This window comes from Sander vitreus, chromosome 7 (genome assembly GCF_031162955.1).
Source record: "Sander vitreus isolate 19-12246 chromosome 7, sanVit1, whole genome shotgun sequence".
NCBI lineage: Eukaryota > Metazoa > Chordata > Actinopteri > Perciformes > Percidae > Sander > Sander vitreus.
In genome coordinates, this window is record NC_135861.1 from 28222169 (window position 1) to 28246981 (window position 24813).

The 24813-nt window shown below is 41.0% G+C and overlaps 2 protein-coding genes across 6 annotated transcripts; one reads left to right on the forward strand and one right to left on the reverse strand.

Annotated features, from left to right (window-relative positions):
- The first annotated feature begins 7180 nt into the window (after positions 1-7180).
- irx7 (iroquois homeobox 7) lies at positions 7181-8588 on the forward strand. The gene is made up of 2 exons (XM_078253892.1): positions 7181-7354; positions 7666-8588. Exons 1-2 carry the CDS (start codon positions 7181-7183, stop codon positions 8473-8475), a joined length of 984 nt encoding a protein of 327 aa, XP_078110018.1. The 3' UTR covers positions 8476-8588.
- A 2147-nt stretch (positions 8589-10735) lies between these two features.
- Positions 10736-24811, reverse strand: cd40 (CD40 molecule, TNF receptor superfamily member 5). Of its 5 annotated transcripts, none has more exons than XM_078255795.1 (10): positions 24562-24811; positions 19820-20012; positions 17847-17928; positions 16687-16818; positions 16444-16590; positions 16256-16349; positions 14319-14377; positions 12976-13071; positions 12843-12868; positions 10736-12058 (listed from the first exon to the last, which is right to left on the reverse strand). In XM_078255795.1, coding segments are annotated over exons 1-10 (1131 nt in total). In that variant the 5' UTR covers positions 24564-24811; the 3' UTR covers positions 10736-11758. The 5 variants fall into 5 exon arrangements, with proteins under 5 accessions (XP_078111921.1, XP_078111923.1, XP_078111919.1 ...); XM_078255797.1 differs by having other exon boundaries at positions 12843-12859; positions 24562-24810; XM_078255793.1 differs by having other exon boundaries at positions 12837-12868; positions 24562-24810.
- Between the last annotated feature and the right edge of the window lie 2 nt (positions 24812-24813).

The window sequence follows — 24813 nt, forward strand, 5'->3', positions numbered from 1 at the left end:
TTAGACCTTAATTCCTGATTAGCTGAAAAGGGCAGCACTTGCTTTTGGGTCTTGGATATCAGACGACACAGAGGGGAACAGAGGCGAGTGTTTTTGTGCTTCATTTTTGAAGCGAGGATGTTTGGGGGATAAGAGGGAGTTTCTGTAATAGATACTTATCTTACTGCCCTCAAGCCCCTCAAACAAAGTCCCCCTCTGAAGAGATTATAACCCAGGGAGGGCACATTAACTCTAATCCGATGCTTTGAGGCCTCGCACCCCCATACCACCCTCTGCCCCACTTATTTCAACCCTTCTGTTGTTGGGGGGCTACCTTGTATCTAGTGCATGTATGAGTAAGAGGGAGGGAAGGAGGGACTGTTTCAATAGCACGCTGACTCTAATGAAAAGCATTGAGGGGTGCATACTGCTGTGTAACTGATTCCTCTCTCTGAAGAGATTAGGCGCTACATTGTTGGTTCAGTTGCTCATTTCCATGAGAGCACAGCCTCCCACCAGCGGCTGCTTGGCTTTGTTATTTTGAGTTGGAAAACACAGAGCCCAATGTCCGGGGCTTCCTTGTTACCATTGTTTTACAAATAGGCCAAAATGTAGATGTCACGTCACAGATGCCCAATAACCTCATTAGCTGCTCTCTGTGAGGCTATACAGAGAAAATAATAGATGCGTGAACTTCAGTTTGTTCAACTGTATGGAGATTCTGCGTAACACTGAGACATTAATACTCTTAAAACTAGGGATGCACCCATATGAAAATGTTTGGCTGATACCCATAACATTGGTGTTAATGTTAACAATGACCAATACCGGTGTGATTGCAGACATATTGTGCATCCCTACTTAAAACCATTTGTTTCAATAGAAATAGAACAATGGAATTAGATAGATGTGCAGGAGAAACTGTAGCGGTATAATAACTTTTATAGAGGAAAAAGGCAACACTTTAAGTCCCCCATTCCAAGCAGTATATAAAACATGTAATACATGGTTTATAACTCTATAATGTAGCTGTATACAGACATACATGCTTATTAATGTATTAGTTATACCGTATGACTTCTCCTGTGGACACCCATAGGTGGAGGCTGCTGTAGAAGCAGATAATAATAAATAACATTTATCTTAAACGGAAAAGTTATAATTGGTTGACCTGAGCTGCATAGAAGTATATTATAGTGTTTTATATGGTTTGTATAATATGAATGCAGACTTAAAGTAAAGTGTTATTGGTAAATAACTGAATTGTATTAAGATAAATGCAAAGATTTCCCCATTTCACTTTGAAATGTCATCCCTGCCTTCATTCAAATCTACATACAGCCTGCAGCTGAGGTGGAGAAAGGGGATGCAGCGAGATAATCACTTTTCGCCACTGCATCGCTCAGAAATAGCCTGTATGTACATACTGTATGTGCAGGAAACCTACAGCTCTCTCTGGCTGCTTCCTACGTCAGTATGGATATAGTCTATATGGACCACGTTCCACTTCCAGGATTGTTCAGGTGACTGTCCCTCATTTCAGCCGGATGTCCGTCACCTTCCTCTTTCTTTGTGTTGGAATTCTAAACTCCGGTGGATTTCTGAGGACTAACTAACTGCTCCTCAGACTCCTCAGTTTTCTGTTGCACGACTGAAACAACTTCTGAACGTACACGTTCCACAAAAAACAAGTTCCTTCCCGAGGCTATTTTGCATACCGGAATGCTGTGTGGGCTAGCCAGACCCTCCTCCGCAGCGCTGTGGAGGAAGATCTGGCAATGAGAGACTAGTATGGATAGAAAAGGGAACAAGCCCTGAGCTATGCCTCCAGGCTCATGAATCTTTAGACCTTAAGACATCAGCTGATGTGTAGAAAAAGGGTGCAGCGAGCCAACAAGCTGATCTGGAACAACGAGCACACCGTGGAGGCCGCTCTGACCGGGCTCCAGCCAACTGGGCCAGGGCTCTATAGCCGAGCGATCCTGGGGGGACCCAGCGCCCAGCCAACCCACCAAGCAGAGCCCGACACAGGGAGACAACCAGCAGCAGCACCAGCTGTCACACCGGCCATCACGGCCTAACCAACGCCGGCTGTCACTCACCCAGCGGAGGGCCGTCAATCACGCTGCACCCAGGAGGGAGCTGGGAGGCGGGCCACTGTCCGGCCCTAAACAAAGACATACTTACATTTGCAAGCGCTTTCAGCGCCACTACTATTTTGAAAGAATGATAGAGTGGCCCTGATAAGAGTAATGACAAAGGACAAAGAGTGGAAGGGGGTCTGGGGAAGAGGGGGTCAGATAGTAAGGAGGTGGGAGAGCTTGATAACATTCACACTTTGCTTACATCTGTCCATTTGTGTTGTCGGCCCCCAGGACAATCTCATTAGGGAGTTCTGCTTGGAGACCATCATACGTGTGTTGTCAAATGATTTCTCTGTGCATCTCACGATGTAAATTGTCCTTTTGAAATTTGAGCTTTAAAACGTTTTCTTGGTTGGGTTTTTTTTTTAAATCTGTTATAGGTCTATATCAAATGCTCTGTCAAAAAATCTGAAAACACATTTTAGATACACAATTTGTATCCTTTCATTTAGCTTTTATACGTCTAAGCACTTTTCACAGGATATACTTAAAATAAATAACTATTTCCCCCTCATCTGGCTCAGTTTCTATAAGCCTCTCTGTCAACTTTCTCCCCTTTCAGTATCTGGTGCTGTAAAAAAAATAAACTAACAAGCAATAGGTGTTGAGGACTCTGTGGATTCTCTTTAGGCTTTTGTTGTCCTGTTCACACCTACCTATGAGCCATTCTAATGGCATGTTTAGTCCCTTTGTCGGCTTGCTTTGCCTGTAATTGAGGTCCCATACCTTTTGTCCTGACCTGCTCATTAGCACCTTGCACCATCGTCCTGCATCTTTATTCAAAACCGGGGCCATACTTCACTTAACTGTCTGTGTAGCGAGTTCTAATGTGGAACATGCAGACGATTTGTAGATAAAAGGCAAGTATACAGCACTATTTCAATGCATCTTTTAGTGGTGGGGGAGGGGGGTTGGGATCGTTTCACGTATATGTATCTTGATTTTTTTCGCCGACGATTTTTCAAATCAATTCGTTTCCCTACGTTATGTTCTCCTTTACAAATGAAGTAAAAGTCAGACTGACGTGATGTGCATTCTTCTTAGTAAACAATCATTTTTTAGACATGTTTCATGACATACTGTCTCTGGAAGTGGATTATTCAACTTTTGGTTTTGTCAAAGAAGGAAAAAGAAAATCGCAGTACTAAATACTCAAATCAAATTGCAATACTAGAATCCCAATCAATGAAAATCGCAATACAAATCCATCGGGCGCCCATGTATCGTGAAAGCAAATCCAGTCGGGACAAAGGCATATCGTCCCAGCCCTAGAATCTGAGGGGCTATCAGGGATTAAGGTAATTTCCTCCTCTTTGCTATCTCGTATTGCATCTCTCTGGGTACTGAGGACTATCCATTTGGTCACTTCTCTCTCCTGTAAACGACTGACATCCTAACGGCAAACAGCACAAACTCGACCTGTCAGAGCAAGACCAACACCTGCATTGTGGCCGAGCTGCCAAAAGAGGAAGAGAATGAAAAGAAGTTCTACAGGAGGGGACAAAGGCCGCTGCCCTGAGCTGTTTGTGTTGGGAGATGTCGACTACTGATGCCATAAGCCTCCTTCTCTTTGCACTCTGCTGGCCCATTGTTGCTCCTGTTCAAATTTGCTTTAGGTTCTCTGGACCCCACCCAAATACATTCCTCCTTTACCACTTTTTTTTTTTTTCTGTGGCTACTCCAGTATCTCTCTCTCTCTTCACATTTGGGCCCATGATTGATGATGACTGGGTACCCTCAATGATATGACATAATATTAGAAGCACCTCTTAGGAGAACAATGCTATAGGAGCAAAGTGGGAGAAACAAAACAGGAGAGGTCGTCATTCAATTATTCTGCCAACTATCGGTTTGATGAAACAACTAAAAATCAACACAATTGTGGAGAAAAATGCCCAAATTAAAAAAAAAAAAAAAAAAGATATTTAGTTTATTATTATTACTATACATGACAGATGCAGCAAATCGTTCCATTTGAATAGCTGGAACTTGGTCACGTGCTGCATGTTTTTCACTGTTAATGCTTTAAAACAAAAATCAGAATCGATTATTCTCATCAAAGCAGTTGCAGATTATTCTTCAAGTCGATTAATCCGTTATGCTTCCAGAAAGGCTGAGGTGGTCTCGGACGGTGCATTTCAAATACACGATAGTATCGACACCAATAGAAATCACATTGTATTACATTACATGGCTCCGATCGATGGCCCGATCGAAGAGATCAAGTCCCCCTGTAACGCTCCTGTCTTCCAGCGGTTGAAGTGGTTTTGTTGTAGGAGAGAACCGAAATCTGCCCGGTGAGACAAATAACTACTATGTATTCATTCCTTCACATTGTCGGATAATTCAATCCTATTCCATTGTGGAAATGGTTTTAACCCGCACAACTTTCTGTGAGCATCAAAGGGTAAGATTAGTGTATCCAGAGTGACCAAATTCCTTTTTAATCAGTTCATTATTAGGAGATTTCGCTTTCACACTATTTTCTAGGTTAATAGATTTACAATTTGTGTCATTTTGCAACTTGCGTGTGTCCATTTCATACAGGATAACCCGATACACTTCAACCACAGCCAACACCTCTCTAAACGGTCCCAACAACATCATAGCCTTTATTAAGGAGTTTATAGCAGGACTACTGCATTAGACAGCTACAGTAGGTGTACACTAAGTGTACATAGTTTCACTTTCTCCCCACAATTAAATTTGCCAGCTTTTAAACCGTTTCAAGAAATTATGAGTCTGCTGGTGTAACACGTAAAGTTAGACTCATGCACATGCTCAGATTTGTGAATGTGTGCGTGTGTGCGTACATGTTAGGCTAATGTGAGGCTTAAATATGAGAAATAGAGACCATTAGTTCATAAGACTGCAACTTGTAGCCGACATACAGGCATTATTTATAACACTGAGGGCCAATGCGTGTCTTTTAAAAAAAAAAAACCTATGTGAGACATGATAGTCAAGCAAGAGAAAGCGTGCCTCGTGATACTCCATTCTGCTTTAAGAATGCTCAGATTTTAAAAAGAGTTTCATCAAAAGCAAAAGGTAGAAAAAGTTACAACTAATAAAAACAGCACCGTGAGCCAAATGTATGGGTTTCAGCTCTCAGTGGTTCAGTCAATAAATTGACAAATTTAAAAAAAAAAAAAGTATGGCTCTGAGGCTGAACTGTTGTGGATGTATTCATTTTCTCAATTCATTTATGAAAGAACTGCAAGAAGTTGATTTCTGAGAATGGAACCACTCTTTCCGCATGAGACACGTTTACGCGTGCTTAAAAACTACAGGCTATCCGCTTTGGAGAGTAAAGAGAACATTGTCAGTCAGAAACCCAAAAACTGGTTTTTGGCCGAGACGGCCACTTCAGAAATGGTGAAGAAACCTCTGGACAATATCTACCACCCGGCCGGGAAACTGTGGGCTGAGTGGGCTTCAAGAAACGGACTGTTTGTTCCGTCATGTTACACCACTCATGGAATTGTCTAAGTGGGTATTTAGACACAAATTAAGAGACGTTTTCCACATCCTTTGCAGCTTTTGAAATGGAAAAATTGGACATCTATATTTGGGGTTTTGAATAAAATGCAACCGAAGACGAAAAAAAAAAAAAAAAAAAAAAACACTGAAACATAGGCTAAGTAAGAATCAATTCAAAACGACTGCAAATGGGATGAATGTAATGTTTTGGGTTTCTAGGAATCATCCAAGCACCTTTTGACACTTCTTTAATACCGTTACTCAGTATACAAAAGCACCGATGCTATCACCACCAGCACTAAAAACTGTTCATATAATACTCCAAATTATGCGAGATAAGAGAGTCCCTTGAACCCAAACACTGAGCTTAACTGTGGCTCTTTTGAAGGGCATGAAGGTGTTGGGGGGGAATAAGAAGTGTAATCTTCTCTTATCTCCAACAACCCCCACACACACACACACACAGAGTTCTGTTATCTCACAATTATCATATACATTAGTCAACACCTGTTTCACTTAACCTCGTTTAATTAGGGCCATTGAAACGCTGCGCCTCACTCAAAACAATGCCATCCGACATGATAAAGGCCAGTTTGTTATGGTTCAGTCAATAAAAAAAAAAAAAAAAATAAAAAAAAAATGGTATGGTTCTGAGGCTGAACTGCTGTGGTTGTATTCATTTTCTCAATTCTTCTTCAAAGAACTGCGAGAAGTTGATTTCTGAGAATGGAACCACTCTTTCCGCGTGAGACACGTGCTTAAAACCTATAGGCCATTTGATTTGTTTATTCGCGTAATTCAGTGCGATTGATTTGGTTAATTCAATTCACAAAACTACAGATGTGCAGGCGATGAAGTGTCAAGAGGTGAGTGTAGAGGCTGGCGGGATGTTGGTGACTGAATTCAGGTCACTTTCTAAGCTCTCCGCCGATTAGTGCGAGACGTGCGAGGTGTTAAATTCGTCATAAAAAAAGAATGACACCACACTGGTGTAAGCTTTCCAAAAAAGTTAAATAAAATAAAATGAAACTGAAATCACGTCGCAAATGTAATGTGGTAAGCAGGCCATCATTTTTTTAAAAACTCTGTCTTCTGTTTAAACTGAAATATTAAAAAAAAAAAAGGTCAACATTAGAAAAATCTAAACCTAAAAGGCTATTTCTGACAAAATATAAGATGCTTTAAGTTGTGAGATGGAGCTGATGGTTCATTCCGAGTTGTTCAGCTCTACAAAAGAAAAAAGGTTGCATTTGAATTGTAACTTAAGTTCTCTTCAGAAATCAGTCTCTGTGATGCGATAAGAAGCACATGTTTAGCCTCTCCACGAAAACGCTAAAAGGAACAGCGGAGGGCTTCTTTGATCGGATTTGTTGCCAGTGAAAGATGTGGATCTTTTGAACGTAGCTGTCAGTCACTAGCAGTGGGACCTCCCCCTGCGAACCCACGCTGGCAGCTGGGTGTGTATAAATAGATCCAGGAGGCTGGATTGCCACTCAAACTCGAATAGCTGGGACGCAGGAAAGATGCCCGCATCGCAAACTGGAATTGGCAGCTTTTTCTTGGAGCGGAACCTCAGCATGGCGACTGGATATCATCAGATCCCGCTGCTGGGATGCCCGCCGGGTGTGCAGCAACAGCAGCAGCAGGCTCAGCATCTGGCAGCGATGGCAGCTGGAATTCCCATAACATACTCAGGACTCCAGGGATACAACTTCATCCCCTACCCACACCACAGGCACATCACACACATGGTGAGTTGATCATTCACAAAATAATTTAGTCGCTACATGAAAAGCTCGAGTAGAATCCTTACAACCTATTTTTTAACTAATACGTGTGTAGAATGTGCGCTTGAGACGCTGAACAACAACTCATCTAGGAAGACTTTATTCTCACAGTTGTACTGAAGTTACGTTAGCCTCCAAAGCCTGAAAAAGTTCCTGAGTTCAGAGGGATTTCCCCTTCATTACATGTCTGTCTATAAACGTATAGCTCACTGATTTGAGCGCTCTGGGTCAAGGGTCGCCAAATCCGTGCGTAATTGCGCACAATCGAAATTCCATTGCTCGCTCTTACGTTGCTTCTCTCTGTTTTCCAGAACAACGCTTTCGACTTGAAGGCCGCCTCTCCCTACCACCACGCGCTCCTGGCTCGCGGGGGGGCTTTCTATCCCCCGTACCGCCCCGGAGCAGCCGAGGATCCCGGCAGGGTCGCCAAAGTGGCCACCCGAGAGAGCACCGGGGCGCTGAAGGCCTGGCTCAACGAGCACCTGAAGAACCCGTATCCGACCAAGGGCGAGAAGATCATGCTCGCCATCATCACTAAAATGAGCCTGACGCAGGTCTCCACCTGGTTCGCCAACGCACGGCGACGCCTGAAGAAGGAGAACCGGGTGAGCTGGGCGTGTAAGGGGAAGTCAGACGAGGAGGACGATGAGCAGGAGGAAGAGAGCGACGACGCAGACACGTCCGCGCACACCTGTCATCTGGATGAGCGGGATGAGGAAGAGCGTCAAAGTGACCGCGGAGACACCGATGCGCACGCCGAGAGCGCGTCGGACAGCTCAGCGTCGGTGGACGCGCGCTTGGAGATGCCGAAGCAGCCAAGCAGCGAGCACGAAGACAGAGAACTTGCACTTGTCAAGAAAGTTGAAAAGAGTGACTCTGATCACACGCTATCCGCTTTGGAGAGTAAAGAGAACATTGTCAGTCAGAAACCCAAAATCTGGTCTTTGGCCGAGACGGCCACTTCAGAAACGGTGAAGAAACCTCTGGACAATATCTACCACCCGGCCGGGAAACTGTGGGCTGAGTGGGCTTCAAGAAACGGACTGTTTGTTCCGTCATGTTACACCACTCATGGAATTGTCTAAGCGGGTATTTAGACACAAATTAAGAGACGTTTTCCACATCCTTTGCACTTTAAAAAAGAACCTCAGGGATTTTTATTCCTGAAGTTTGCAGTGAAATTTAAAATCCGTTTTGAGACCAAAGATTAAAACATGTTATTGTAAATAAATGTAGATGTATTTTTTTCATCACCAACATGTAAATTATGTGTCCTCTGTCTATTCACGAAGAACTATTTTTGCTTAAATAAAGATCAGCTTCTAGCGAAATCATGACGTGTATTACCGGTGTTTATTTGACGTTTAGGCAGTACTATATTTAGTTTACTTTGCATAAATGGAAATCTATATAAGATTTGTTTTCTTATTTGATGTGGAAGCCTAAACTATCAAATATGAAGCTCCAATATGTATAGGGGTCTTGCACAGAAGGTATATTTTTTAACATCCACTTAATTCTCACGAAAGACCAAAATTAAAATCGGCTTATTCATGTAAATTGGATGAGTACAAAGAGAGTAATGGCCTTACTTTGCATATCAAACCCAAATCTAATAAATCGCGTTTTTAGTCAGCGTGTTGCTGGGTAATCCCTGCTTGAACCATTTCAGACCTAAGTTGATATAGTTTATATTAGCCTTTCCCCTCCTCAGGTACAATATATAATTCACTTCACATTAGGCAGCATTTGCAGGCTCAAAAGTCTGTTAAGGTTTTAGTAACGTTTAGGGCCTGGCAGAGGGATTCTTTACTAGGACTCTCACAGGTTTCCATGTAAATTCATAGAGCTGTACCTCCATTAATCCGGGGATAATGAGCATGTCCCTGGGAGCGCTGTGGCCTCGCCTTGTGGCCTCACCTCTCCATGCAAATCCCTACAAACAGGAACACACAGAGGGCACGGCTTAGTTCTGATCCGAGCCTCTTTTCCTCACAGCAAACAGATGAATACAAAAGAATATCCTTGCGTGAAACTTCAATGTTTAGAGCTACTGGTAGGTAAAACTCTCTTTTTGAGTTGGACTTTTACAGAGCATACTTAATGACACTTGTCTACTCTTTACATTTCCTGTTTCAGGCTCAAGGAATATAATCATGGATGTATTATCACACCGCAGAATATAGGGCTGCAAGGTATACGTGCAGTTTAGTGTTCCAAATTCCCCATACAATGTCCTTAATTAATTATGAACCTGCTAAACCACCTATACTACCCTAACCCTTACCTGTCTCAAATAAGACCCTCATCATTTGGGACACTCAGTTTTTGGAAAATAATTTGGGACACTAAACTAAGTAGTAAGCCGGGCTGCAAAATTAGTCGCAATTTTATTGAAATCGCAATGTGGACTAGTGCAATATCCAAATCAGCTATTCTGAATGAAGTATTGTGGTGCTGCAGAGGCGTCACTGCCTACAAATCCTATCCTACAGACACAAATCACACCATAATCATTTTAATTTGTTTGATGAAAATGATCCAAAAACGATCACTCTCCAATATCGTGAATCATATCGCAATCGCAATATCAGTCAAAAATAATCGCAATAAGATATTTTCCTCATATCGTGCATCCCTAATATAACAGAGCAAGGGGACACTGTAGAGATCATAAACAATTTGATGAGCTGAACAACAGTCTACAGTGAACCTCTAGCACCCCCGTGAGGAAGTCCGGAGTACAACACGACTTATTCCATCAGACCAGGTGGTTTCAATCTATGGGGGGCGAGGTGAATGCGACAGGTGCATGCCGGTGTTCGCTAATTGTCGACTCGTAATACAGTCAAATGAGAAGGCCTACACGTTATTTTAGATTCATAGGACTTACAGTTTCCGAGGACATCATAATCTCCGATGTGCATTTTGAATAAACGTCCATAAATCCGCTTTGAAATCACTGACGCTCCTTATAACGGCAAATCTTGCCTGAGAATCTTCACGTTTTAAGTTTTCTTTAGGATCACAGTAATCCAGTGAGAGTTGTCCGTACGTCCGTGGGTTCAATGCAAACAGGAACTGTTTGTATCTAATTCGGCATACTTTTAATGCTGCCAGTATCGCAACAAACACAGGAAAAAATAAAAATAAATAAATGATTGGGGTCAAGTTGTAGCTCACAGCATCTCACTGAATCCATGGAAAACAATTGTACTTCCTCTTAATATGCCCCAAAGCATTATGGGTCTCTGACGCAGTTTCGATGTCATCTACATACTTTGAAAACTCCTGCAGTTGATAGACCAGTATCCACCAGCAGGACAAAAATAAACACTCCCATGATTTAACATGAGTTGCATACATTTTAATGCAAGTAAAAAGGCTTTTAAATGACATGCTGTTTCCATGCACAATTATCTTCATAACACACCTTTGTACCTTGTGCAAATGTAAACAAGTAGCCTATACTTATTATGTACTGTTTGTAAGTGTAAGTGTAAGTAAAATTAGCATACAATTAATAAAAACTGCTACCAACCTCAAAACGAATGCAGTCAAGCCATGCATACTGTAGTATGTCACTAATGCATCTAATATCTTTACATATAACATCATCTTGTAAACACATTATTTAAATTCACAACACTACTATATACATCTTCAGCGGGGGAACTATCTACAAAAGGAAACATGGGGCAACAATACACAACAGGTTACAGTCATAATTACAGTACATGCTGTACTGTCGGCAATGATCTTATACCTCTTTCACACCACTGACCAGTTGGGCTTTCCAGTCGGCTTCACGACTCATTTAGATAAAAAAAAAGAAGAGATTTGCGCTACCCAGCAGCTGCACTGAACTGCATCAGTATGTATAAACTTTTTATACGTACTGATGCTGGGTTTTTAAAAGGCAGCTTTGCCTGTAAAACTCCGCTACCGCTGTGCATATGGCAGACTAGTTGAACATCCGGGCCCTAGCTGTCAGAAATGAATTGAACCGGTCCGCTCTGCTGTTGTTGAAGCTGCCTGTGAAAATCCTACTTTTATACAGCCTATGGTGAAAACTCAGCGTAAAGCACGGCGAGACAAAATGTATGTTGTTGCGTTTCCAAATCGGCGGCAACCTGTTGACGACTGCCCCACTGTCATTTCCAACCAATCGCATCAATCGTCCCGCCCCAGCTGGTGGTGACCCAGGTTGTGCGCAATTCACATTGAAATCGACCCTAATCTACACTGATCAAACCCACCTGGCCACTTGGGTCACCAAGCCGAGTAGATCGAGGAGGGTTACCCCATTCAAAAAGCACAGTCGACCTGGGTATTACCCTGATTAAGCCATTGGTGTGAAAGGGGTATTTAGTAACCGCAGCTGTCTGGAAATGTATGCGGTTGGGATTCCTGTCGGGAGAGGACTGACGATTTCCCATATTCCTCAGTCACCAACTTTCCGTTCTCAGTGAGAACTAGACCTGCTGACATCTCCTGGCTCGGCTGGTCCTCGTTTTCCTCCGGTGGCCCCGCACCACTCTCCTGCGAGGACTGCAGCTCAGGCAGCTTCATGGACTCCTCCTCAGTAGCATCAGTTGGGTTTGTTATCAGCACTTTGGTTTCCCGCAGTGGCTGCCTTTCATCTCCGAAACATGATCCGACACAGACCTAAAAGGGTAAAATAGGATTAAAATGGAGAAATATTAGAAATGTAGAAAAGTGTGTTTACATGCACTGTATTATTTAGATCACTCCACTTGGGAACTTCCAAGTAAACACAAAACCTGGTTTCCTTTTTTTCAGGTTAAGGGATTAAGAATAACACTGTACTGTAGACTCTAAATTAAATGGTCATTTTAATAAAAGTTTGACATTTTGGGAACTATGCTTATTTGCTTTCTTGTCGAGAATTAGATGAGATGATCCATACAGTACTACTCTCATGCCTGTATGCTTAATATGAAGCTAGTGCCGGCAGGAAGTTAGCTTAGCATAACGACTGGAAACATATAGGAAAACAGCTAGCCTGGCTCCATCCAAAGGTAAACAAAACACAACTTTTTTTTAGAGTTCAGTTCAGCCACGGATTAAATAAATGACACCGGCGTTTAGTGAGACTAGCTGGTTCCCCTGTTTCCAGCCTTTATGCTAAGATAAGCTAGTATGCAGATATTAGTGATATATAAAGGAGCCGCAGCACCATTTTACAACAAATGCCTTATCGCGCTGATGTGACCGAGCCCGACCCGAACATCATTTGTAAATATCTGTCCGAACCCGGCCCGGCCCGTCGGGTATCCATCCTCTAGCAACAATGATTTCCAACGTAATCATTCACAGTATATTGTCTTGTTTTAAAGTGCAATTCATTGGATTGTTTACAGAATATTACTGGTAACGTTAGTCAGTTTACTGCAGTCTACAAAGCACACGAAAATCAATTTACCTTTACCTTTCCTCGTGCATCTCCTTGTTTAGGTAACACAGAAGGAAGAAAAACACAGAGCATTAGTACATCAAGCGCATTACTGAAACTTGAACTCAATACATATATTATAAGAGAGAGCATTTAGATCACAGCATACCTTTGTATAGACACCACCCAATTACAAGTAAGACTAAAACCCCAATCACCAGAGCCGGAACAATGATCAGAACATTGTGCCCCCTTGAGATTGCCTCTGCAATACAAGAAAAAGAGAAGAAAAAAAAACATTAACAAGGGCTGTGTAATTAATCACATTTTGATCGTGATTTTGATTTTGGCTCCTAACCATCACAAAAACAATGTCATCAACTTTACGCATTACATTTTGCAAGTAAACTCTTATTTTTCAGAGGGGAAATTCAATAAAGTTCAACAGGGAAAAGTATTAAAGGGAACTTTCACAGTTCAAGGTGTTTCATGGTTGACTTGTTTAACGTTTTACGTCACTGAAAATAAGCTTTTTATATCTCTTTTGGCCTCGACTCAAACTAAAAGGTGACAGTTGCAGTCCACACCAGCTGCCTTTAGATATCAGATGTACTTCCTGTATTTCTGTTTTTCAATCTAGGCTAAAGACACATTTTTTATTCACAGGCCTTTTTCACACACTAATCTCTCAATCTGTTATCATGTCTATGATTCTGTAATTGTAAATTGCTGCCTGTTGTTGTCGTTGGGATGTTCTTTTTGTGTTTTCTTTCTACTTTTTCCACTTTTTTTTTATACAGCGCTATGGTCAGCTTAAGCTGTGTTTAAATGTGCTATATCTGTGTGTTATAAACGTCACTATATCTGCCAAACATTTGCATTCTAGTAGAGGAAGCACGAATAAGAAGATGTGAAGATTCTCAGGGACTCCACACTTTTAAATGATTGAATGAAGTGATTATTTAGTAGGGCTGGGCGATATGGAGAAAAATCAAATATCACGATATTTTTGACCAAATACCTCGATATCGATACCGCAACGATATTGTAGTGTTGACTATTGGTGCTTTCACAAAATATTTACACAATGAGATTTTTGATAAATAATCATCAGTAATGTGAACATAAGGACTAAGTGGGTAAAGGCAAATAATAGAACAGTTACAACAGTCTGGTAAGTTCAGAAAATGACATCACTTTACTGTAATGCAGCCTTTAAAACTAGGAAAAGACACTCATATCACGATATTGATATAATATCGATATATTGCCCAGCCCTATTCTTTAGCCATTAATACACAGTGGCGTCTACACAAGAATGTAAACCGTGCGGAGGTGAAAGCTTCTAATCCCACAGTCTAAACCACAGACCAACATAGATTTATGTGATGTACTGTCGCAGCGCCTCTGCAGTTTCGTTTTGAGCAAGACAGTGGTAACCACACAGCTGCAGGCGGCAAGAGAGCTTAAGGTGGGAAACCGTTACCATTTATCAGCCTACGCAGAACTTACCGCAGATGTTGTCAGATATGTCTGTTCCGCTTTGTTGAATATAGGATCGACTCTCACATCTGCAAATATATTTCACAGTGTTAAAGGATATGCCTGGTTTCAGATTTAGGTGATTTGTCCTGAAGTGTCCTATTCCACTCCTATTTAAAACATACTGACAGTGAATTGAATTGGGTACTCTGTGAAAAGTGACAATAATTTATGAACAGCGGTAGCAGCACTACAAAAACACAAAAAAAAAGTCTCAATACTTATTGCCCCAGTTTACAAATGAATCTTGTTATGCCGATACGTTACAGCCAACAAGCCTTCATCACAGCAGCACCAGAGTGGTATCCTCCCCTTTTGATAGAGAATGAGCAATCATCCCTTCCACACTCATAAATAATATACCACAGAATACAAACACACATCAAATCCCACCCGGAAACCATAATATCTGGTAGAAAAAGTGACATAGTTCTACAACCTAAATACAGTTTGAGGCCCTACTTGCAGGACTCAACATTTCGGCAAATGTGCTTTCTTACAGATGGTTGGATAAAAAGATCAATACCACTGTCATATCTGGCCAACTGGTTAGCATAGCTTAGCATAAAAAGTGGAATTGGGGGAAACAGCTAGCCTGGCTCTGTCCAAACACCAAAGGTAACAAAATTCCCCTACCAGCGCCTCTAAAGCTCACTGATTAATACGTTATATCTTATTTGTTTAAAAATGACACGTTGTTGATTCACGAGGGGTTATGTGCTGGACTATTTCTTGGTGTGCTGCTGGACAAAGATTCATATTTAACATACAGATACAAGGGTGGTATTGATCTTTTCATTGAACGTTCTGTGAAAAGGGGATTTCCCAAATGATTCCCTTTAATAGGGACTTATGAAACTAACCGTATTTAGAGTAAAAGGTAAGCTCGAGGGAGACTGTAACTTGTAAACTTAAATACGGAAAAATAACTTCCATGTTGAAGAAAAGTGGTGGTGCTCTAATGAGGGTTTTTTTGTGTTTTCTAGGGGTGCACCATTCCGAAAATGTTACGATTCGATATCAATTTTTAGGCTCAAGGTTCGATTCAAAATCGATTTTCGATTCAAAAACGATTCTTGATTAAAAAAACAATTCACAGTATGTAAATGTAGTTACTTTTCCCATGTGATTGCAGTAGACAAAATAAAAAAAACTTAAATAAAAAAATATGAATCGATTTGTGGAATTCTATCGGTAGAGCTTGAATTGCGATACGAATGTGAATCGATTTTTTTGCACCCCCCCTAGTGTTTTCAGAGCACTGCTTTCACAGTTCATATGTAGGCTACATGTATTGGGAGTTACAGGACTACAGTTGAAAATTAGCCGGCTGGCTAACACTGGCACATTTACAGAAATGTTGATTAATGTGTGTGTTGTCCTTTATAAATAAAGAATCTGAATCAGTTCCATTAGACCACAATTTGTTTGTTTACAATAACTTCCGGGTAGAAAACTCCTGTACATACAATTTTCAATTGTGCACTGAGGAACAACTGGATATTCTCTCATCTCCTTCACAGAAAATGCACGTTTGATGCTTTCATATGTCAACACTTTCACTAACATTAGGTAGGAGAGCTAGTTTATATGTTGGGAGAAAATGACACCACCTAAACCAGCAGTCAGTCCAACCGTTGGTGAGATGTCGCTGTTCGGAACACTAGATTTGGTTTATCAAAGACGCTAGTGAAGCCACACAGTACAGAAAATAAGCACAGCAGAGACCACAGATACGTCTGACCTCTGTGTTTTACTATATACTGTTTCTTTAAACGTTACGGCTGAAAATGACAACAGAAATAAACAGATTTGCCGATTGCACGTATCTTGCACATATCTTCGATTAAAAAAAGGGTGGTGATTTTTGTGTTAGCGCTAAGTCATAGTGAGTCGTCAATACTTACACTTTCCATTTCATACAGACACTGCGCCATGAGCTTTCGTTGGAAAATGTGCCTTCAGGACATTTCTGACACACTGTGTCCTCCGTATGGGTGCCTAAAAAACAGAGTGCGATAGATTCAGCAAATTGTCAAAACAAAGCTGATCACTCTTTATGTTCAGTATTTAAAAGGAAAAAGATGTGCCATACCTATGTGTTGAGCCCCATGTCCTGGTTTACAGGTTGTGTGTGACACGCAGGTTATGCATTCTTTACTGGAGCAGTGGAATCCCTCTTTACACATGCAGGAGCTTTGTTTCTTCTTGCTCTTGTGGACAACAACCTGAAAGTTTTTATCTGAAAGAAGAATGGACACGAGTCGTACACTGTGTAACATCAAACTAAAATCCATCGGTATATAGTATAGGAACAGTTTGGTTTCATTTGTCTTACTTGGGTCACAGTATGGCTGACGTTGACACTTGGTTTCCTTTGTGTATTCGTCCTGATATTCATTATCTCCACATTCTATGCACTGAGGATCCCAACAAGAGCTGGAGGAGGACGATGACGACATTCTGGTCCCTGAAAAACATAGTGTTGCGTCATAACAACTGTAGATCTGTGCAGTATTATAGTATTTGTCTCAAATAGATGTAGTAAATGGGAACCAGTGGCTTAAATGAATAGTTTGACATTTTGGGAAATACGCTTCCCGAGAGTTGGATGAAAAGATTGATACCACTCGCGTGTCTGTCCGTTAAATACAAAGCTACAGCCAGAATACAGATAGTTTAGCTTCACGTAAAGACTGGAAACAGGGGGAAACAGCTAGTCTGGCTCTGACTCCAAGTGGACATCTTAAAATGTCTTGTTTGTTCCACCAAAAGACCAAAGTACCCCAAAGATTATTGCATCACAGTGATATAAATAAAATCCTCTGATTTGAGAAGCATACATTAATTGATTAATCAACAAATCATCTCAGCTCTACCTAGATACAGCTTTATATTTAACATACAGGAATGAGAGTGGTATCGATTCTTCTCCTCTAAGTCTTGGCTAAGTTAAGTGCTGTGGACATTAGGATGGGGAAAGAAAAAGCCAACGCAGGAAAAGAGAGAAGCTAAGAGAAAGCAAAAGTAAATGTGTTTAGTATCAGTATTGATTTGATGCTTTTTGGGAAAAGATCAGAGAAAAGTTACCTTGAAACATGCTGCCTTTTGCCATCTTTGTCTTCTACATACAGTTAATGTTTATTAAGCTCATGTAGCTATTGGAGGAGTTAATTCCATTTACACCTAGATATAAGTGGCTCCCAGTTGTTCATGTTTTGTCTTATAAGAGCCCTTTCTCTACTTGAGTCAGTGAACGGGACACCAGTGAGTCTCCCTGTGACTGCAACAATAGAATAATAAAAAATAACATGTTCCGAGATTATTTTGAATTACGCAAACAAAGGTGTTGCAGTGGTCCCGCACCCTGTCGGTCAACCTTCCCTGGATCTAATCCTCCCGTGCCTCAATCCATTATCTGATCATAGGAATGATCAGGAAATAGTCAGAGAAAGACTGCACAAAAGATGCAGAGTTTTAGAAGTTGTGTGTACGTACCTGGACCACACATTTTGCAGCATTGGCCATTCAACTCATATTCAGTTAGTGGGTCACACTGGGGCTGAGCAGCGGTCATCGCCTGCAAAACAAACAAGTGTGTGACATAAGATGTAGTCAGGCCTCGTTTCCTCTGTAGTGATGGTGTTGTGTCTCACATAGACAAGAAGAAATGGACACAGCGACGTCATAGACTTCAACGGAGACCAGTGAAGGATATTAGAAGCACTTTTCCGGTGATGGCTGAGCGTTACTGTGCAGCCTCAAACTGAGCTTGACGACGCAGATAAGACGTGAGCAACCTGTCTGAAATCTGAATCATTCCCAATCTTGCAGAGACGGAGAGCGTGAGTAGGTGCTGTCCATGAGCAAAACGTTGCTGAAATATTTTGTTCCGATGCTTTCATGGACTCTCTATGGGCTTCTCTCTTGACTGTACAGTATGCCTCCACGTCCCCCCGATTGCCTGCGAGCTTCTCCTGTACTATACGGTAATTTCTCTACTGTGCGACAGTAAGTCACGTGGTTATGACACAATCGTTAGCCTATTTTTACAAAAACGGCTGCTACGGGGCCATAACGTGAGATACAAGGTAATGGAGCCTTTTATACATTTTCATGTTTCTTTAGAAATAAACAATGGAAAAATAGAGTCTTTAAACGCTTCAGATGCAAAGTTACTCGCTGATAAAGTGATGCCAAAATGAATGGGAGTCAATGGAATGCTAGCGGAAGGTGATGGCTTGTTAAGGACCTTGCACACTGCTCCAACAAACGCCAACAACATTCTAAAGTTGGCAACTGTTGGCAATTGTCAGTTGGTAGTCTTTAGAATGTTCATAAAACCAACTGCCAGTCCACACTGCCCAGACAGTAACAGACAAGACTGACTTTTGTCACCTAGTCCTACCTTTTCTTATTTGAGTTTTGGTTTAATAACATCATGGATGAAGTGGAGACCTTGTTGAATGTGGCCAAAGTAGTTATGGTCTACCTGGCCTGTAAAGCTGCTACAGGAGAGACGGCAATCAAGACGAGCCAGGAGGAGACTGTGGTGTAAACCTTGGATATTGTGACATGCAAAACAGGGTGTCTATCCTAACTTGTGTCAAGAACTTCGCTCAGAAGATACTCCAGCTTTTGCGAATTTTGCCCATTTTGCTCCTCAAGCTTTTGAGGAATTACTCACTGTGGTTACTCCACTAATTGCCAGAAAAAAAAAACACTCATAAATAGAGACAGCATTTCGAGCTGTTTGCCGTTTGTTGGAAAATGGGCTACATTGGTCTGACATTCTACAACTCCACCAGACCAGACATGTCAAACTCTAACAACTGCATCCAACAAACGCCAACAAACACAGACGGCCGGCCCACACTGACCCAACTGTTGGTGTTTGTTGGCGTTTGTTGGAGCAGTGTGCAAGCTCCTTTGCCTCAGAAACTCCCCATAGGAGGTACGCTTTCCGGATGCTCGCTTATACCCCTTTGGTTGTTTCTTCCTGTCATCACTGTTGGTTCACTTCCTCTAATCGCTTACTGGGCGTGGTGGAAAGTACCAAACAACTTGACAGCTAGGTGCTTTTCGTTCTTTCTTTTACCTTTTTATTTTTTGCTATTAATATCAATACTTTGCGTATAAGGATTCAGAAAAAAAAAGGCATGTGATTACATTTCACCGCAAACATAAGTCTCCTCACTAGTGCGAGGAAAACGAAAGTGAAAGGAACTTTGAACAAACGTGTGTCATAGGCTGTAGCCTTGAAATAAAACTTCGTCTAGAATATAAGATTAAACTATTTCGGAATAAAAGATGTCTAGAATGAACTAAAAGTAGCACAATTTATAGCAAACGATCACACGACTAGACGATAAAGGGTATTGCAGCTACTTTCAGTTATCACCAGTCACAATTTCTTTTTTTTTTTTTCTTTTTTTACAACGAAATGCATTTATCGGTTTAAAGTTACTTACCACAAAGCCCATCAGCAGCAATGCATGCATCTTACTGAAGTGTGCTGACATCATGTTGTCGCTCTCCGCTACCACGCAGTCTGTCTGTGTCTGTAGCGATCTGTAAGACCGTCTGCCTCTTCTACTAACATGAAGGGAAGGGAGGGGCTGCGCGAGGCGAGGGAGGGGGGTTTCCTCTTCACTTGACCATTTCCTGTAAATGATTCGTGACGTAGCCTACCATCAGTTTGGTTTCTAAAATGTCCTTAAATATCATACCCCAGCCACGACATGAAAGCTTGTGGTTGATTTAGACTAGGTCATTATTAAAGTTCAGTATATCAGTGGTGGAAGTAGAAGTAGCCTATACTCTTTTATCACAGTGTGTAAATACTCCAATACAAGTAGAATACAAGTCCTGTATATAAAATGTATAGGCTCCTTGAGTAAAAAGAACTATAACTTAAAACTACTACTAAGAAGAGGACTGCTCCCTGTCAGTGTTGCGTTATGATATGTCATTATATTATTGATGTGTAAGCATCTTTTTACGGTTGCAGTTGGCTGAGGTGGATCTAATTTGAAGTTTTATTCATCTATGTAATCTAGTTTAGTCTACAGCAACGCATTATATTTAATACACTCATTGTATATTTTGTATTTAAAATGTAAATCTGCAAAGAAACCAGTAACTGTATAGCTGCAAATACATGTAATGCAGTAAAAAGCACAATATTCCCCTCTGACAGTAGAGCTACAGAGTCGCACAGAACGGGAATACTCAAGTAAGTACTTCCCAAAGGGAAAACAATATAAAGTCATCACATGTATTACTGTATTCTCAAGCTGTATGGCTTCTTAGGAAATGTATGACCGATTGTTGTCATTGTTCTCGGTCACACCTGCTCTACTGTAGAGCCTGAAACTACCCCCAGATTGAGGGATTCCCCAAAAAGTTTTCATGGGGGGGTTTCCCATATGGTCACTTAAGTAACTTCTGGCGAAGGTGCGCCTCTTATGATCAGACATGCGTACTGACCATTTACTGTGCTTTAAAATGGGTTTATTTTCGATGTGTGCACAGGGAAGGACACTCTTATTAGGAACCCGTTGGAATCCCCAGCGAGGTAAAAGGTTATAACAAATGAAATGCGCATGGCAAATTAAGTGCGCAAGCTTTTCGGCTCCACCCGGTACATGTGCCGTAATTGCAAGAACAGCGCAATCAAAACAAAATCTTGAATGGCAGCTGGTTGGACTCGGTTCTACCAAATCAAATAGGGGCGTGGAGCTTACTTGATCGCGTTTTAACCCTTTTATGGTGTTCGGGTCTGTGGGACCCGTTTTCAATGTTTGCTTAAAGAAAAATTATGCTATTTATTATTTCTTCTAACTCAAATGTATTGGCCTTGGCTCATTTTCTGTGAAGAACATAAAAAATAACTTATTTTCAATGACTGCACACGGTACCCACACACACACACACACACACACACACACACACACACACACACACAACTATTACATATGAGGTGTTCGGGTCTACTGACTTAATTGTAGGTGCAATGAAACCACGTTGTCTTTCTGCACCTGCTACTCCCACACAAAGTTACAAAATTGTTACATTTCAAGCACGTTCACTTTCAATAAGCGCCAATAATGATCAAAAATCTTGTTCATATTTTTTTTAAACTTTTTTTTTATAATTGAATTTTTTGTTTTGAGAAAAAAACAATCGGGAAAAGCGACAAAAGTCTTGAAAAAGACGACCAAAACGTTGAAAAAACTTTGACCCAAAAAAACAAAAAGTTGACGGGTAAGACAAACAAAGGGTTAATGGCATATTTACAGGACAGTGATGTTGTACTTCCCCCTCATATCAGATCTTAGGTTTTGTTAATTGTTTCAGTAGAATTCAGACTTCACCTTTCATGCTATTCCCGGTTGTGTGATCTCTTATCATTCCTGTCGCAGAAGATCCACCTGTGAGAGGCAGAGGCATTTTGAAGTCTTAATTATACAGTAGCAATGGGACCTGGAGACATTTTCCCCCTCTAAATTTGAGTGTTTTTTTTTCTTCTTTAGTACTGACATTTATGTGCCTATACTTTTTGTGTGCATTTTCTTGTATTAGACTTGCCCAACTTGTCATATATTAATAAAATATTCTGAACACAGAGTGAGGCTGGGGAGGAAGGGTGGGTGAAGGGGTAAAATGTAAAATATTAATCACTTTTTACTACACATTTTCCAATTTTCTTGAACAAATAGTCAGTCTAATGCATTCCTAGTGATGTGCTTCTCTCTTCCTACATAAAAAAAATACTTATTTGACCATTTTTTTAAATTTCAGTCAGTAGACTTTTCATACTGTAAAGTTCTGCACACTTTTGCTGTTGGGTACATTAATGAAAGTACTAAACGACACTGTTGTTGGTATGGGTAAGGTCCCTGGGCATGTCGGAAAACACAACTGACAACTGTTCATTGTCACGTATTCATTGTTTTTGGCTTCCTCGTGTTGTTCTGTTAGTGTTTTGTCTTTTGTCTTGCAATAAAATAAAATAAAAACTGTACATGAAAGTTTTTGTGATTTCTACAGTCAGATTCTGTCCTGTGTACAGAGAAAGCAGCTAACCTTTTTTTCTTATTAAATTCGTATTTCGCCACTGTCGCACTTAATGCTTGCTCTTGGGGGAATTACTGGAATTGTTGGGTCTTTGTAAATTATAGAGTGTGGTCTAGACCTACTCTATCTGTAAAGTGTCTTGAGATAACTCTTGTTATGATTCGATACCATAAATAAAAGTGAATTTCATGAGTATAGACAAACACATTCTGAGTAGGAATCCATGGGAGATATAAATTGCATTAGTGTATTATGATGGGCATTGGGAAGGAGCTGCAGGTTTCTTAGGCTGAATCCCATTTCTCTATTACCCCTACCCCTTAGCCCTTGGCCCTAGAAAAACGAGGGGTAAGGGGTAGGGGTGAAAACATACCCCTATGAAATGGGACGCCACTTGGTTACATCATCATACATACTTAGGTCTGTTTGCAATACATATTTGTATACACACTGCATGGTGTGTTGTATAGGCTCTCTGTTTCAGTTATCACTGTCATTGATGTTCAGAAACACTTTCTTTGTTAACAAAAAGCTGTCTTTATTGCCCGATAAAGTAAACACTACAGGCAAAAACATGTTATATTACAGAACCACTATCAACTATTTAACTTACATGTCACACACATATAAAGAAGGCACTCAAATGTATAAAACTCAAAAAAGACACACAAGACCACAAACAAACAAAAACCTACAGCTATTCTGAAATTCCAGACCCCAGTCTGATGTCTGTTGGCCAGTAACCTTTCCCCTCCATACCCCATTTCCTTCATTAGTGTCCTGTATCATGACCAACAACAATGTACAGGTGCATGAACAGGGGTTTAACAAACTGAGTGTAACCCTGATGTCTGAGTTGATTTACCCTGAGATGGGAAGTTGGGTATTTTCGGGAGTTTTCGGTTCCAGAACAGCTGATATGAGTTGGTTCAATCAACTCCGAGTATGTTTATGCGCGTGCACCACCACAATAAAAAGGCAGTATGAATGGAGCCATGATACTACAATTCACCATGGTAACAACCACAAACAAACGGGTCGGCGGAAATACTCATGTGCACAAACAATGAGTTTGAACATGTATTTCGTTAAAAAAGCAAGACAGCGGCTGCTGCTGCAACAGAGAGAGAATTGGTGTGGGAGAAATTTGCTGCTCGAGTCAATGCGTAAGCATTAACAGTGTATTACTTTCATATTTAATCACAGCTAACTGATAGCTAATATTACTGGTGAAAGCTGGAATTGCATTACAACTATAATTTCATTTAGGTGCAATCCTGCGGGCGAAAAAGTAAGCTATACTAATCCCATTCTGAGGCTGCAGCACCATGATCATTAACAGAACTATAATTTGTAATCATTTCTTTATTTTTAATGGCTCTCACTGGTTTGTGTCCAGGGAACAATACAAAACACGTTTAAAAAACGTTTCAGAGCGAGTCACACTTTTCTGACGGCTACAGTGGCTTTACTATTACAGTATGATCCGCATCACCAATAAAGAAAACTGCCGTTTGCAAAACACGTAATGCGACACAAATAATCTGCTTGGATGTTAAAGCATGTCCACGGTGGTGGATGTTAGTGATATGAGGACGGATAAGGTATCTACATATCTGATGGACTGTGAAAAAATGTGGAAATGAAAATACATTTAGTCGGGACTCAATATCATCTCCCGACGTAAACTCTCTGTGAAGTAATACAGCTTTTTCATCAACGGGATCGTCGACAAAAGGACATGACATGTTTGAGAAAAAAACGTTTTATAATCTGCCTAACAATACGTTTTATTTATTAAATGTTTATTCATGCAGATAACAAACTGCATTAAAATGCGCCTGATACAGACTGAATGAATGAATGAGGAAATGAGTGAGAAGAAACCTCGAGTTTCTCTCAGTCTCCTCCCTTGAAGAAAACCTGCTCCCGACCAGGTTAGGTTCACAGACTCTGAGGTTAAGTTACCTCTCTTTCTGAAACAGAAAACCCAGAGTTTCCCTCATCTCAGGGTTAACAAACTCAGAGTTTTCACTAAACCTGCTTTCTGAAACGGAGCCCAGGAATGAATTACACATGTTTACAATAATACAGTACCAATACAATAATGAATGGCTACAACACTAATACTTACATTTATGGATCGCTCTGGTCGATGGGGCAGCCATGTTCCTTGTTGCGCAATGAATCTGGATAGCCCTTGCTGTTCAAGTAAGCTCGCGTCCTTGCTTGGCATTAAGGGGTATATAGCCCTTCCCCTTAGCCCTACCCCTCGACCAAAATGAGTATTGGGACAGCACTTACTCTCTCGGGAGCGCGCAAACCAAGGGCTAGGGGTAAGGGGTAGGGGTAAGATAGAGAAATGAGATTCAGCCTTAGCCCTCTC

Bases quoted from the DNA above. Each gene is read 5' to 3' on its own strand.
- irx7 (XM_078253892.1), top strand. From the start codon at position 7,181: ATGGCGACTGGATATCATCAGATCCCGCTGCTGGGATGCCCGCCGGGT. The intron at 7,355-7,665 runs GTGAGTTGATCA...ATCGAAATTCCA, and splicing joins ACAGGCACATCACACACATG to TTGCTCGCTCTTACGTTGCT.
- cd40 (XM_078255793.1), bottom strand. The intron at 16,591-16,686 runs GTAAGACAAATG...TTCTTCTTTCAG, and splicing joins TCAGCCATACTGTGACCCAA to ATAAAAACTTTCAGGTTGTT. The intron at 16,350-16,443 runs GTATGGCACATC...TCTGTTTTTTAG, and splicing joins ACATGGGGCTCAACACATAG to GCACCCATACGGAGGACACA.